At 64.7% G+C, this 14,954-nt stretch overlaps 1 protein-coding gene across 1 annotated transcript; it reads right to left on the bottom strand.

The window, feature by feature from the left end:
* Positions 1-5,430: 5,430 nt before the first annotated feature.
* On the bottom strand, positions 5,431-14,866 carry GATD3 (glutamine amidotransferase class 1 domain containing 3). The gene is made up of 6 exons (XM_055313744.1): positions 14,710-14,866; positions 14,520-14,572; positions 13,379-13,492; positions 12,557-12,676; positions 9,336-9,428; positions 5,431-7,372 (listed from the first exon to the last, which is right to left on the bottom strand). The coding sequence occupies exons 1-6, from the start codon at positions 14,818-14,820 to the stop codon at positions 7,084-7,086; spliced, it is 780 nt and encodes a 259-aa protein (XP_055169719.1). The 5' UTR covers positions 14,821-14,866; the 3' UTR covers positions 5,431-7,083.
* Positions 14,867-14,954: the final 88 nt, after the last annotated feature.

Below are 14,954 nucleotides of genomic sequence, written 5' to 3'. Positions count from 1 at the left end.
GACTCAGCCCCGACACAAGCAACCATAGCCCTGCGCAGCCCCTGGGGCTCAGCCAGAGGCACGGAGCCCGTGGCGCAGGACACCCTACGCTCGCTGGACAGGCCCCGGGCCCAGCCTGGGCGGGTCTCGACCCCTTACCTCTTTGGAGGAACAAACTACCCCCACATTTAGTGGCTTAAAACTTCATTTTATTTGCTCACGGTTCTGCGAGTCCACAGTCTGGGCAGCCCGTGTGCCGGTCACCAGTCACTCACGGGTCCAGCTGTCAGACGTGGACCCCCAGCCGCCCCTCGGAGCAGGACGTCCGGCGCTCCGGCTCCCCGTCTCTCGGGAGCGCTTGGCCCTGGACACAGCATCCGCCTCCCACCCACCACACAGCACAGCTGCGGCGCCTCTCAAGCCAGCACGGCCCCGCCCTTGGCGCCCACCCACTCCTTTCTCACACAGAGGAAGGAGTCGGCACCAGGGAGCACTTCCAGGTCCTACGAGAACCAAAGCCACATGACCTTCCTGCACAAGTGGGGACACAGAAAAGACACAGCTGGTCGGCTGGGCGAAAGCCAGGGCCCCGGAGCAAAATCTTGCCCTCAGCGTAGAGCACGCTGCAGGCAATACCCCGAAGACCTACAACTAGGCCTACCGCATTCAGACTGCACAAAATCAGGATCAAGATCAGGTCTTAAAAGAAGTTGGAGGAAAAAAAACCACCTTACCAACCAGGGAGCAAAGATGACTTTCCAAAGAGTCCTCAGACACCAGCACGAGCAGGAGGACAGTGCAGCGAATACTTAAAATCACTGAGAGAAAAAAAAAAAACCACCAATAAAAATTAAAAAATCAAAGAGAATCCATCACATCGGCAGATCAAGGGAAAAAAATCACATGATAGTATCAACAGATGTAGAGAAAGCATCTGAGAAATCCCAACACCAATTTATGATAAAAACTCCTAGGAAATTAGAGGGGAACTTCCTCAACCTGATGAAGAATGCCCACAAAGCATACCTGACGGCGAGGAACTCAGAGCTTTCCCACTACGACCAGGTACAAGGCAAGGATGGCCCCTCTCACCACTCCTTTTCAGCATCCTGCGGGAAATCTCGCACGATGCTGAATTAACCTTGTTAATGCAATAAGGTAAGAAAACAAAAGGTATAGGGTTTGGGGAGGAAAAAACAAAACCGTCTGTGTTCACAGATGATGCGATTTTCAAAGAGAAGATCCAAGAGTCAACAAAAAACCCTCCTGGAGCTGGTGAGCGATTGCAGCAACGTTGCAGGGCACAAGGTGGATGCACACGACACCTCGAAGAGGAGCGAAGTCCTGACGCTGACACTCCCCGGCCCCGAGAACTACCCTGGGCCCTCGACTCCCCGCAGTACGGGGTCGGGGACAGCGGAGCAGGAGATCACAGACCCCCGGGGCCGACCAGCCGACTTCAACAAAGGAGCAGAGGCAGGACGGGGGGGAAACACCGCCCATCCGACAGCCGGCGCCGGAACACCCGGTCTCCACAGGCAAATACCCAAATCCACAGAAATCAACTCCAAACAGGTCACAGGCATAAATGTAAAAGGCAAACTATAAAACTCCTAGAAGACAACAGAGAAGACCGCGGCGGGCCTGGCGGTGATGCCTCTTTAGAGACGACCCTGCAGCCACGGCCCGTGGGACGGGACTGGTGAGCTAGAGTCGCCGGCAGGGAGCACGCGGGCTGTGCCAGGACCACCACGCACGGGAGACGAACTACACGCTGGGGGAAAGGGCTGCACGCGAAACATCGGAGAAGATGCAGACCCCCACGACCACTTTTACAAATTCAAGAAAATAAACATCAGGCTTTAAATTGGGCAAAAAATCCAGAAGGCACTTGGCCGAAGAATATGCGAGTATATGAGAAGCTGCTCCGCGTCCCAGGCCGTCAGGGAGACGGCGACGAAGACATGGGTGACGCATGGCCTCTGAGAACGGCTGCCACCCAGGCCCCGGGCCACGGCTCGGGTGGTGAGGATGGGTGACAGGCGCTGGTTCACCGCTGGCGGGCTGCGGGACGGGCCGCCTCCCCGGAGGGCAGCGGGTGGCGTCTCCCGGGATCGCCCGCGCTCCTCCGGGCCCCGCGACCTCGGCCCTGGTGTCCACGGGACACCCGCTCAGTGTCCACAGCAGCTCTCTGTGGGACGGCTGGGCCCCGGGGCGCCCACGCTGCTGCTCAGCAGGGGCACAAACAGGAGACGGCCCAGCGGGCGGCGGGAGCACACCCAGCACTAAGGGGGAGCGGGCCGCCCCCCCCCGACCAGGGACCCGGAGGAACCGTGAGGCCAGGTGACCTAGCGACGGCAGCCAGGGCGGGAGGGCTGTGCGCTGTGCAACGGTCTGGGGCAGGCACAGCCGGGGGGGATGGGGCAGGCTGGGGGTGCTGGGGGTGGGGGGGGGGGGGTGGGAGGGAGGAGGATTCCCAGGGCCAGCACCCATGAGAGGCCTTAGTGCTGGGCACGTCGTCACCCAACCCCCGCCTACCTCACTTCCCCCACGGGCCCCAGGTGATGACGACCGTGTGGGTGCGGGTTCACCCGGGGTCACACACACAGCGCGGGTGCGGGATGTGGCGGGGAGAGGAGGGCTGCGGGAAACCTCTGTACTTACTGTTTTGTTTTGTTTTTTTTAAAGATTTTTTTGTTAATTTATTTATTCATGAGACACAGAGAGAGAGGCGGAGCCACAGGCAGAGGGAGAAGCAGGCTCCCTGCAGGGAGCCTGACGTGGGACTTGATCCTGGGACCCGGGATCACGCCCTGGGCTGAAGGCACCAAACTGCTGAGCCCCCGGGTGCCCCCTGCCCCTTTCTGCTCAGTTTTGCTGAGAACCTAAGACCACTATAAAAAAATGAAGTCGATAGAAAACAGATGAATAAAACGTGCTTCCAAGGGAAATCTTGCTGAAAAAAGAAACAGAGGAGGAGCTGGAGCCACCCCATGGTGCGCTGAGGGCGGGCACCGGGGGCCCCCGCGTGACGCAGGCCGGGCGGCAAGCTCATGCCGAGCCCACCACCGCCGGGGCTCCCGCCTGGCCCTGGGGACGCTGGCGGCTGCCTTCCCGGAGCCCCTGGGCCATGCCGAGGGCACACGACAAACTAGGAACGGGTAGGCAGGGCCGCAAGCTCCCGACAGCAGGCCGGGGGGTGCAGGAACCCCCCGTGGGGTGACGCTGAAGCAAGGGCTGAGGGGCATGGGGGGCTGGGCTTTGCAGGGGAAGGGACGAGGGGTGAAGGGTCTGGGCCACAGGCATGTCCTTGGCCTGGGGGGCGTCAAGGAGTTTCCGGGGCCCCCCATCTACAGCCTTGTCAAGGACAGCAGGCACATCACCCGTGACCTCCGTGGCCCCACGCCCGGGATGCCCTTGAACTCCCTCTCCGGCCGTTCCTGCTGGCCTCCATCTGGAACGTTCTTCACACACAGCCGGCCACGTCGCATCCACCTGTTGCCCCCCCATTGGATCCGAACAGTGCCGGGCATGCAATCGTTGTCCACAAATAAACACCTGGACTCCCTCTGGTTCCGGTCTGCGGGGGCCACCCTCCGGGCGTTCCCACCGCTTCAGGTGCACTTCCCGAGCCCGGGCCCCATGCCGGTCCTCCGCCTGGTCCTCCCGCCTGACCCTCCCGCGCGGGCAGTCAGCGAGGTGAGCGGGTGCGAGTGCGCCGGGCTCCGGCACGTGGCCTCATCACCGCCGTGGGATTTTAGGAACGCAGGACATGCACGCGCCCTTCTGAACTGGGCGGTCAGACACTCCATCCTTTATTAAGGTACCGGAGGGACCACGACGGCCAGCACAGAGCTGCGTGGATGCCACCTGGTCTCGCGAGCATTGCTGGGGGGCTTTTCCTTACGTTCTCCTTCCTTCTCTGCTCACCCGCCCTGCCCGTGAAGCACCGCGGGAGGGGACCGGTCAGCCTGCCGTGTCCCGAGCACGGGCTCTGCGCCCCACGGCACAGATCTGTGTCCCGAGATCACCCACGCCCCGTGCAGAGACCCCTGAGGGGGTGCAGGCGGGTGGGGGCACAGGCACAGGGCCCGCTTCCCGAGGGCACCCGGCTGCATGGTGATGGCTCCTGGGCCGCTGGACACCTCTCTGCTAGGGGGCACGTCCCCGGGCATTTCCAGGAGACATGAGCTGCACCGCAGAGCAGATGGACTCCCACGCGCTGCTTCGGGATGACCTGGTGACGTAAAGGTGGGCCCACAACACGGAGCACGGAAGAGGCCTCCCCGACCCGGGAGCAGGGGTCGTCCTCCACAGGAAGGGCCGGGGACTCGCCTCCGCGGCAACTAGGAGGGTCTGCTCCCCGAGGCCCCCAGGGAGAACGGGAGAAATCACGAGGGGCCCACGTGCCCGACAGAGGACCCGTAACCGGAACGCACACGTAGCTCCGGTAACAAACAAGAAACCAAATGCGCGCTTCACCAAAGCAGGTCGCCGAAGACACAGAAAAAGACAAAAGGGTGATCAGCCTCGGCGGACATCAGGGCCACACTGTGCTCACCCGCTGGGGGGCGAGGACACCAGCAAGGCCCGTCAGGCGCAGGCGCCACGTGGGCTGGGGCCGCCGGGACGCCCGTGCACTGCTGCAGCTCCTCCAGGAGAGCTGGGGACTCCCCCCGCCCAGGGGCCCCACACTGGGACACGGCCAGCGCACCCCCAAGGACACCGCAGACGCAGTGCTCGCAGGACACGGGAGAGCCCTGGCGGAGGCCCATTTGGGAACACGGCCCAGGGGACAGCCACACGGCGTGCCATCGCCCTGAGCGCAGCCCCGGGGGTTGGAGTCTGCTCTCCGTCCACAGCGGTGTTCGCCGCGTGCCACCTCCCCGGCCAAGGGTGATCGTGGCCAGGGCAGCTGGGCCCGTGGGTGGGCCAAGGGGGCTCCTGCTGCAGCGGGACAAAGGGAGGCCCCCGGAGCACAGAGGGGCGGTGGAGGAAGGGTCAGAGACGTGCAGCCAGCGGGCACAGGCGCCAGGTGAGCGGGGCACCGGGGGCTCCGGGGGGTGTGATACCCGGCGCCACTGCTGTATTCACATGTGCCTGTGCTCCCGCCAGGGGAAACCATGGACTCAGCGTCACTTACCCCTTATGGGGGGTGGGTAGGGGCCCGTGCATCCGTGCCCTGTTCCCAGGCTGGCACCGACACGGCTCAGTGTGAGCTGGACTAAACTCAACGGCTGCTGTGTGGACCCCAGCAGCTCCGTCAAATCCAAATGAAGCACAAACGCTACGGCGTCTTACGGCGTCTGGGGGTGGGGACACCCTCCCGGGGGTCACAGCACCCGGACCAGAGGGGGAAACGTGCCTCCGAGGGTGAAGCCCGCACCGCACCAGCTGCCACCCTGAACGCATCTCCCCACGACGGACACAAGCAGGACGACGGACACCAGCTGGTGGTGCTGCCAGACGCTTTATTGGTTCTTTTTCGTACACCTCAGGTGGGCCGCTGCTCGTGGCCTGGGGCCACCCGGCAGGGCCTCCGTGACCTCCCTCTTTCCTGGGGGGCAGGAACCCTCGCTAGCGCCCCTCACGTGCCAGCATCAGAAGGCGCCGCACGCGGTCGCCCTCTCTGCCTCAAATGCAGCCCCCTCGTCATTTTAGTGCATGTTTATCACACATTAGATAGCTTCCAATTATCGATAAGTGACACTTGGATTTCCTAATGACAAGTTCGTGAACTTACAGAAACTCTTCCCCCAACACCAAGTACCCTAAGCCGGTCAAACGTGAGAGCAGGGTGACGTCAGTCCCGATTCTCTCCCTGGAAAAGCAGGCCCCACTTCGATCTCGGGTCACACAGGAGTCCAGCCTCTGCCACGGGGACGGAACGTGCACTCCGATCCAGCCCCACCCCAAGGACGCCTCTTCAGGCGGGACACAGCTACGGACAAAGCTACAGACAGGACAGGGAATTCCTGCCCCAAGCAAGCAGCAGCGGAGGAAAACAGGCCAGCAGCTCCCCCTGCTGGAGGAGGCAGGGCTGCGGCCGCGTCACTTGGCGCAGAGTTCCAGCACCTTCTTCACCATGGCCCCGATGCCGTCGTGGACGTGGTGAAGCTCCGTCTCGCACATGAAGGCCGGGGTCGTGACCACCTTGTTTTTCTTGTCCACGTGGGCTTCGTGCACAGAAGTTATGGAAGCAGCTCACCCAGCAAGGACCAGGGGGTGTGCAGGCGTGAAGCCCCCCTCCCCCCTGCCTCCACCCCGAGGGCTCCTCCTCCTGCTGCCTCTGCCCACAGGGCCCACGACCCGCACCGACCCGCAGCCTGCACAGCCTGCACCGCCTGCGCTCCGTGAGCGGAGCACACACCCACGAGGAGGAGAGGAGCGCCCGAGCAGGGTGCTGGCTTCACAAGATACCCCAGGGCGGCACAGCCCAGGGACTGGACACACCCCCACACCTGGGCTGCCCCACAGCAACCCCGGACGCAGCAGAAGCACCTCTGGTCTTCCCACTAAGAAACTATAACAGACAGCTCGTCCGAGTGCCCGCAGCAAGAGGCCAGTCCAACTGGGGCCCTTCCTACATGGCTGCACTCTTGTCCTGGTCACACCAACACCAGGCAGTGACAGGCCTGGCCCTCGCTCCGCCCCAGCGAACACACTGGACTCGGTGCAAAGGCCCTGCGGCCAGCTCTACCCAGGCAGCCGCCGGCTCTGCTGGCCACTCTGCACAGCAGGGAGACACTTAAACCGCCTGCAAGGAAAGGCAGACACCCAGGGGTCACCCTGTCGTCTCCAGCACCTTCTGGGACGCTGTGCAGCTCTGTTCCCGGACTCTGGTCCACATGGAGTCTGGATCCAGGTGTGGACCTGGAATGTGCTCAGCCTGAGTCCCCTGCAGGAGGAAGAGCGCCTGGGCTGCCTGCCCATCCCCACCGCCCAGAGCGCTTCCAGCAAAGCCAGGCAGGCCCCCGTGCTTCTTCCACCTGCAGCCTGCATCCCCCGGGGGTGCAGTGTCGCCCCATCAAGCCTGAGGCCGTCTGCTCACCCGACCAGGCAGCCCAGCAGAGCTCTGGGCCGGGGCAGCAACGTCCGGCCGACTTAGAAACGCGGCCAGGGGACGGGTGCTACACCTGTGATGCACGTGCTCCCAGACGCCCCCAGCAGCGCAGTCCCCCAGGCCCAGAGGGGGGTCCTGTCACCACCCGCCACCCTGGCTGCCAGAAAGGATATGGTCACTTCCTTCACACAATGCTTGGCGCCCAGGGCTTTGATGGCTTCCACAGTCCCCGCATACGGCCACTTGCCACCTTCCTCTTGCTCGTGGCCCACGGTGACCTCAACGCCATGGAGCACTTTGGCTGCGAGGACAGAAGCGATGCAGCACAAGCTGAAAAGTGAGGGACCGGGTGAGCGCGGGGCCACACGTGGACGCCGGCCCGGGGCGCACGGAAGGAATGGAAGTGGCCTCGGGGAGGGGCGCCGGCTGCCACATGTGCCCTGAGCCTCAGCCCACCGCCCCACGGGCCCCGGGAACATAGCAGGATGCCAGTGGGTGCCGGGCCACCTTGCAGAAGGGAACGGATGGCAGCAATGGACTTAGGCCCGACTTTTGGGGGCTTTTCACACAACCGCAGCTCACCGCAGAGCACGGACTACTCAGGGACCCTTCTCTGGAGAGGGTGCCAGAAGCAGTCTCATGGGACCTGCTGGAGAGCAAGGGCGTGTGGACGCACACCTGCTGCCCCACGTGCCAGATGCCACCAGCTGGGCCTCACCACAGCCTCCAGGGGCCCCTCGCAGCAGTGCCAGCCCCACTGCACCCCCACCCAGGCCACGCCCACAGCACCTGAGCCCCGCTGTTCATTCCCAGGTGCACATGGTGGCATGCAGGGCGGTGTGGCCCGTGTGTGCCCTAGGGGCTCCTCTAAGGCTCTGCTCTTCGCCCGGGGCCCCGCTGCCCTGCAGCTCCTGAGCCTGGTCGTTCGGCCAACACCAGACCCCCAGGTGCCAGACACGGGACCAGAGCCCTGCCTGCAGCTGTGTGCACTCGGGGGATGCGTGTGGCATCCACTGCTCGGCTGCAGGCCGGGCCACCCCGTCGTGAGGCTGGCGGGGACGGCCCTGCCCTCCCTCGGGGTCCACGCACAGTGCCAGCAGCAGCCCAGCCCTCTCCCCCCGCTCATCTTCAGCGGGCCTGCTTCTCCCGTGCCCACCGGACAGGCTCTGTGCACAACCTGCCAAAACAAGCTGTGAAAAAATAGTGTCAAAACATACTTACGTCTGTTTTCAAAGATCACAAAACCTAAAACAACTTGCTTAAAAACCTGTAGGGGGAAACATCCCTCAGCCACCAAGTAGGTAAAGTCACCAGGTGTGGAGTCTCCAAAGTGCCCCCGGTCACAAGCCCGTGGGGGACCTGGCAGCCAGCATAGGACGCACACACACGAGCACCTGCCCTGTCTCGGGCTATGGACACGGAAGCTGCCCGAGCCACGTGCTCCAGACGCAGGCGCCCACGGGCACCACTCCCGCTCCGAGGTCAGGGGGTACACGAGCAAGGTGGCACCACCATCGGACCCTTGTCCCCAGCTGTGCTCCCAGCAAGCAGGGCACCAGGGTCCTCCCCGGCGCTCACCCCACGTGGGGTGCCGCTCCAGGGATGGCATCCCGGGAGGGGAGAGGCAGATGGCACCGCTGTCACCAGCTCCCTGGCGGCTCCGCAAGGTCTCTTCCGAGCAGACGAGCCTGATCTCCGGACCCACGGCTGCCACCTTCACGAGGAGGGAGCTCCCGCACAGAGCCTGTCCTAACAGGACCCTGCTCACACAGCCCCAGGGAGTGGTCCTCGGTGCACCAGGCAGAGCAGGGCTGGGAGGGAGCTTCTCCCACCGTGGACTCCAAGCCGAGCCCTCTCCACGCTCCAGCATGCTGACGTGGACGGCCAACACATGCGCTGGTGCACAAGCCCAGGGGTGACCGCTGGGAGGTCCACGCAGGCCAGATCTGGTGCATAGTGACTGTGCCAGCTGGCCTGAGCATGCAGGGGGCACGCGGCCCCACAGGAGGCCGTGGGGGATGGTGCTCACGGGTAATGCACCAGGCTGTCCGGCGTGAGGACAGGAAGGCAGATGCCAGGCGAGGGAAGGGGTGCTGGAAAAGGCTGGGGGGTGGGGAGGGCTGCCGGGGGAACTTTCTAGAAGCTCTCCTTCCCATTATGTCACCAGGAGAAATTGACGTAACCACATGACCGGGGAATTCTCCAAGCTGGAAGGCACCCATGACGGCACGTGAACCCCCGCAGTGAAGTCAGCCTTGGGACCACGCAGTCCTGCCCTCCCCGCCCCACGTACCCGATGGGCTTGCCGGCCTTGTGGAACTCCTTCAGGACCCTCTCCACATCCTCGTGGACTCTGCAGTCTTTCCCGTCAATGGCGAATGTGCTCCTGACAAGAAAAGGCGTCCTCAGGTCTGTGTGCCTGGGGAGCCTCCGACCCCCCCGGAGACGAACGTGTGGCCCTAACTCCCAGCACCCGACGTAAGCAGATAACATGCGTGTGCGTGGCTTTACACGTGACTACATATAATTTTTTTCTACTTTTTAAATCAGGGAAAAGTAAGGAGGGAGAGGGAGAGAGAGGGGAAGCAGACCCCAGAGTGAACCAAAGCCAGCAGGTGCGTGGGTCCTCAGAGCTCTGCTCCGTAAGCCAAGGAGCAGCGAAACCCGCATGGGCCCAGAAGCTGCGACAGGCACCCCACAGACGAGGAAGAGGCACGTGGTGAGATGAGATGCGGCTCCTCTCCCCAGGCGAGCGGCTCAGGGGTCAGGGGTCTGGGCAGCCTCCCCCCACAGCTGGCGGCTACGTGCTGGCACCACACATTGGGAGGCGACTGGCGGGACCCACCGGATCCCAGAGTACACGCTCTCTGGCCCGTGCCGTGTGGACGCCGCCATCCTGCGAGGTCTGCTGCTGCGTCAGTGCCCGTGAGCCGCCCAGGCACCGACGGAGGCTCAGGGTAGGCACGCGCGTCCTTATGTACCATGTCTTACACCTTAAATACTCACATCTGCACCCCCCGAAGCCATCAGGCCACACAAGCGTCCATCGGTCGGGTCATCTACCTGATGGATCCACCTGTGCCGCTGTGAGGTGGCTAACAGGCCACCAGTAAGCCATGTCGTTTGTGAAAAACACAAAGTTCAGGACGACAGGCTTAACAGGCCTCCGTCTGATTAGAGTCGGGTTTTTTCTATTTTTTTTAAGACTTATTTACTTATTTCAGAGAGAAGGCGGCAGAAGGCATGTGTGCACGCAGCATAGGAGTAGGGGGAGAAGGAGGGAGAGAGAATCTCCAGCAGACGCCCCACTGGGTGTGGGGCCCAGCAGGGGCTCAATGCCATGACCCCGAGCTCATGACCTGAACCAAAATCAAGAGCTGGACACTGGACCAACCGCACCAGACAGGAGCCCCAGGTAGATCTTTAACACAACCACACGGGACCCTCAGGAAGTACACGCAGAATGGGGGAAACGGTGCAGGGAGGGGCCCAGGGCCCCAACCAGGAGGATCCGAGTTCCCACTGTGAACCTCTGCCCCAGCGATCTCACCTGCCGCTCCTGCTGCATGTGCACTGCACAGCCGACAGCCACGGCTAAGGAGGCCAACCCCCGGGAGCCGGCCTGTCTTCTAGAACGGTCGGGGAGACTAGGGTAAACGACCGCAAGCTACGGCTTCCCCCAGGAGGGGCGAGCTCACAGACAGGAGCACTGACCCGAGGCCACCGCTCCCTCAAATGCAGAGACGAAGACCCACCAACAGCCCAGCACACCGCACCTGTGCTTCCAGGTCAACCGCGTGTGGGTCGTTGGCTGGGCCACAGACAGCACCCCGGAAGATCCCTGAAGGGCCCTCCCCCCAGGGGCGGTGCTGCTGGCCAGAGATAAGGCTCATTTCCCGAGAAAAAAACCCTGATCCTGGCAGAAGTGTAAGTCTGGCCAACAGAGGCCGTCCTCTGTCCCCCACCGCCAGAGGGTGTGGGAAGGGGGCGGTGACAAGGGGTGATCACCGGAAAGGCTGGATTGGAAGACAAAGTGGATGTGAGGAGAGGCAGGGCTCCCAGCAGGAGGCAGGCGTCTGGGCACTGCCTCGAGGGGCTCGGGACACACCCGGCTGGGCCCTGGACAAGAGCCATTCAGATGTCTGCAGGCCGAGGGCAGCCACAGCTGTCCGAACACGTAGGGAGCCTGCCTGGGCGCTGCCCTCACTTCTGGGCACAGGACGCCACCCACTGCGCTGCAGCCCGTCAGCTAAGCTAAGCGGGGGTGCAGTGAGCACAAGGGTCCAAGGCATCTGGCTTGCACCCTGCCCCACCTGGTGCCCTGAGTACAAGGAGGCCAGAGGGAGGGGATGAGCTGACAGTCGGCCCAGGTTAGGGGAAACAGCTTCGAACACCAACGTGATGTCCTGGCTGAGTTTCAGGCAGGCAGTGGCACACAGGTCAGGGAGGGGGAGGTCAGAGGGGGTGCTGGGGCAGGAGCAGCAGGGGAGAGGGCCTGGCCAGGTCCCACGGGGCTCACAGAGACCTGGAGAGCACAGAGGACAGGGAGGGCAAGAGCCTGTCACAGGAGGCAGTGGGGGCCGAGACCTTGGACAGGAGACACAGATGTCACAGCAGGGGAGCCTGAGGGGTGCGTGCTGGCGGAGCCCGTGCAGGGAGGGTGCAGGCGGCACCCAGCACCCACGCGGTCTGGGAGCAGGGAGGCGGAGGGCCGGGGCCAGCTGTCTGACTTCACAGCCACACACTCCGTCAGGGGCCCCTGGGCGTGGGACAGAGTGGCTGCCTTGCTCACGAAACAGGAAAACGCTCCACCCAGAGCCCAACATGCCGACGTATTGTTTCCAATGAAAACCGCACGGTCCAGGCTGTCACCCCCACAGCACACGTTTGAAGCCCGACGCGCGAGGTGCAGCTGCTCGCGGTCTTCCACGCCAGTTGCGAGGAAGCCACCCCGGAAGGGACACGCTGGCACGCTGAGGCCAGTGGAGAATTTCCATGAGGTGCCCAGAAAGAAGAGGTCAACAAATGAGAACAGAAAGAGGACCTGATACCGGGAGCGCGTCATGCTGGTGTGGTGATAGCTTGAGGGCCAGCTCCCCAGCAATGACCCAAGCAAGGGGCCTCCCTTCCTCTGGCGGGAACCAGGCTCTGCACGACCCGCTAAAACAGCGGGTTCTCTGCTGCAAGGTCAACAGGTGAGTCGGTGTCGGTGAGGGACACGTACGGGACTCAGTCCCGATATGACAAGACCGGCCAGCACGGTGGTTAATCAGAGAACGCCTCCGGCCCCCGCCCCCGCCATTCCCCCAACACACGGTGGCTGGTACTGGGAGCGCCCAGAAAAGAGAAAAATCCACGTGCTGCTAGAGCTCCACCCACGCCCCGTCCCAGAGCAGTGTCCTCCATGCAGCCTGTGGAACCCCAGCCCCCCAGCCACCGCTCTGGTGGCCCCCCAGCCCCATCTACCGCTGTGCTACAGGTGAAAAGCAGAGACCCCAGAGCTCCAACACGCACAGGTTTTTGGCGGCTCCAAAACCTCCAGGGAAGATGGCAGCGTCGTGATTGGCTGCGCTGAGCCTGGCCAGATCGGTGATCTTGCCCCGGGTGATCCTTGCGGACTCTGTCAGGACGTTCCTGGGAGAGAACACAGGGAGGCCTGAAGCCAGCGTCGGCCTGCAGAGAGCAGAGCGGGGTGCAGGGGAGGCCACCCCACAGCCAGGAAACACTTCCTCTGCTCCAGGGAAGGCACTGAGCACTGGACCACTCAGTCGTGTGGGCCGACGAAAAACAGGACAGAGGTGGGAAGGTCACGGCAGCGCAGGGCGCGAGGGAAGGAACCTGGGGTCAGCCACGGCAGGCGCTGCTTCCCCAGGCTGTGCGGCCCGAGGCCCACGTCCCAGGCAGCAGGACAAAGCCTGGGGACCACCGGGGGCACTGCAGCTCCCAGGAGACAGAGCTCTCACTGTCTGGACTGGCTGGAAAATGCCCTGCTGCCAGAGTCGGACAGGACGGGCACGGAGGAGCTCAAAGTGTGCAGAAACTGCATGAGCCCTCAGGACAGAAACGCCCCGACACATTGGGGCCCACGCAGGGGCAGGAGGCCGGAGTCCAAACCGAGCCCCACGGCAGGAGGACGTCTGGCAAGTGTGACAAAGTCACAAGAGCATCATCAGGGCGCCGTCACAACGGCCCGAGCTCCCAGGCTCCCATCCAGGGACACGTGCCTCGGAACACAGCCAGATTCCCAGGGGGACAGAGGACCTAAGCCTGCAGGTTCTCAGGGAGCTTCTATCAGGCCTTGTCCACCCTCCAGGCTGCCGGCGCCAGGACCTGCACCTGCTTTCGCTCTCAGAAGGCTGCCCCTTGGTGTGGTCAACCACGTGCATCTGAGGGATGTCAGGAGCAAAGGTCTGCACCTCGGCCTCGCCACGACTCAAGTGAACCAGCACCCTGCATGGAAGAAAATCAGACAAGGCTCTGAGCCGCACCCGACCCGGCGTCCCTGCTAACGTGTGTCTACGAGCAGCACTTTTGCGGATGCCCCGTGGAAACCCCTCCCATACACGACCGTGCTCCTGGGTTACAGGAAGCTAGGGTTGCCTTACCCACGGCGCCAACTCGCTGTCCCTGAACTAGCCTGCGGAGCCCAGCTGGCCCCAGGCTCCCTTTACAAACCGGGGTGCAGAGGACGGGTGACTGGTGTCAGAGCCTGGATGCTGAGGTTCCCAGGCTGCTGCTTGGGGATGCACTCCCTCCCGCGGGCCAGCGGATGCAGGGCCCGACACTCAGTCCAGGTCCCGCTCTGTCCGACGGCTCCCCCCTGCGCCAGGCTCCCCTTTCGTGGGGGGAGGCGGCGGCATAAGGTGCGGGGAAGAGCCAGCAGCACGCCGGTGCTCAGGCCCTGACCTCCGGCACCCGCAGGGCTCTGCACACGCAGCCCGGGCTGGAAGCTGTCGGGGCCGACCGCCCAGTGCAAAGTTTGTTCCAGGCTCCGCGCCCGCAGGACCCCGCCACCCCCCCCCGCCCCCGCAGGCCGCGAGGGAAGCGCCCCCGCCCCGCCCCTAGCTCCGCCCCCGCCCCGCCCCCCGCAGGCACCTGCAGGCCGCGAGGGAAGCGCCCCGGCCCCGCCCCAGCTCCGCCCCCCGCCCCGCCCCCCCGCAGGCACCCGCAGGCCGCAGGGACGCGCCCCCGCCCCGCCCCAGCTCCGCCCCCCGCCCCGCCCCCCGCAGGCACCCGCAGGCCGCAGGGACGCGCCCCCGCCCCGCCCCCCGCCGCCCCTCGCCGGCAGGTCCCCGCGGAGGCGGCCGCGGCCTGGGCTGGCTCCGGCTGGGACGGCCGCCCGCCTGCCGGCTGAGCCCGGGGGAACAGCGCCCGACGCGCTCGGCGGCGGCCTCCGCGGGTCCCTGCGCCCCGCAGCCCAGGCGGGGTCCCCTGGCCCTCCGCGCCGACCCGCGCCCTCCGCGGCTCCGGGGCTTACGCTGCGGCCTCCTGGAGCTCGGTCCCGTCGTAGACCCCGCATCCCGACAGCACCTGCGGGCGGCAGCGGTCACGGGGTCCGCCCGGGGCAGCCGGCGGGGGGGGCGGGGGGCGGGGGGGCGGGGCGGGGCGACGGCGGCCAACCCGGGAGGGGCCCGCCCGCTGCCGCCCGCTGCCGCCCGCCCGCCTACCAGCGCGACCCTGGCCCTCGGGCGCGGCGCGGAGCCGTGGAAGGCCGCACGCGGGGCGAACGCGGAGGCCGCCCGGAGCCTGGACGCCCCCAGCGCCCTGACCGCTGCCATGACCGCGCGGCTGCGTCTGCCTCTGCGTCTGCGTCTGCGTCTGCGCCTGCGCCTGCGCCTGCGCACGGCCGGCCCGGCCCCCGCCCGCGAGCGCGCCGGTGGGCGGGGCCGCGCCTGCGCACAGCCAGGCCCCC

Source organism: Nyctereutes procyonoides, unplaced genomic scaffold, assembly GCF_905146905.1.
Source record: "Nyctereutes procyonoides isolate TBG_1078 unplaced genomic scaffold, NYPRO_anot_genome, whole genome shotgun sequence".
Taxonomy (NCBI): Eukaryota; Metazoa; Chordata; class Mammalia; order Carnivora; family Canidae; genus Nyctereutes; species Nyctereutes procyonoides.
Note: the sequence above shows the minus strand (reverse complement) of the source record. Positions and strands in the feature narration are given on the sequence as shown.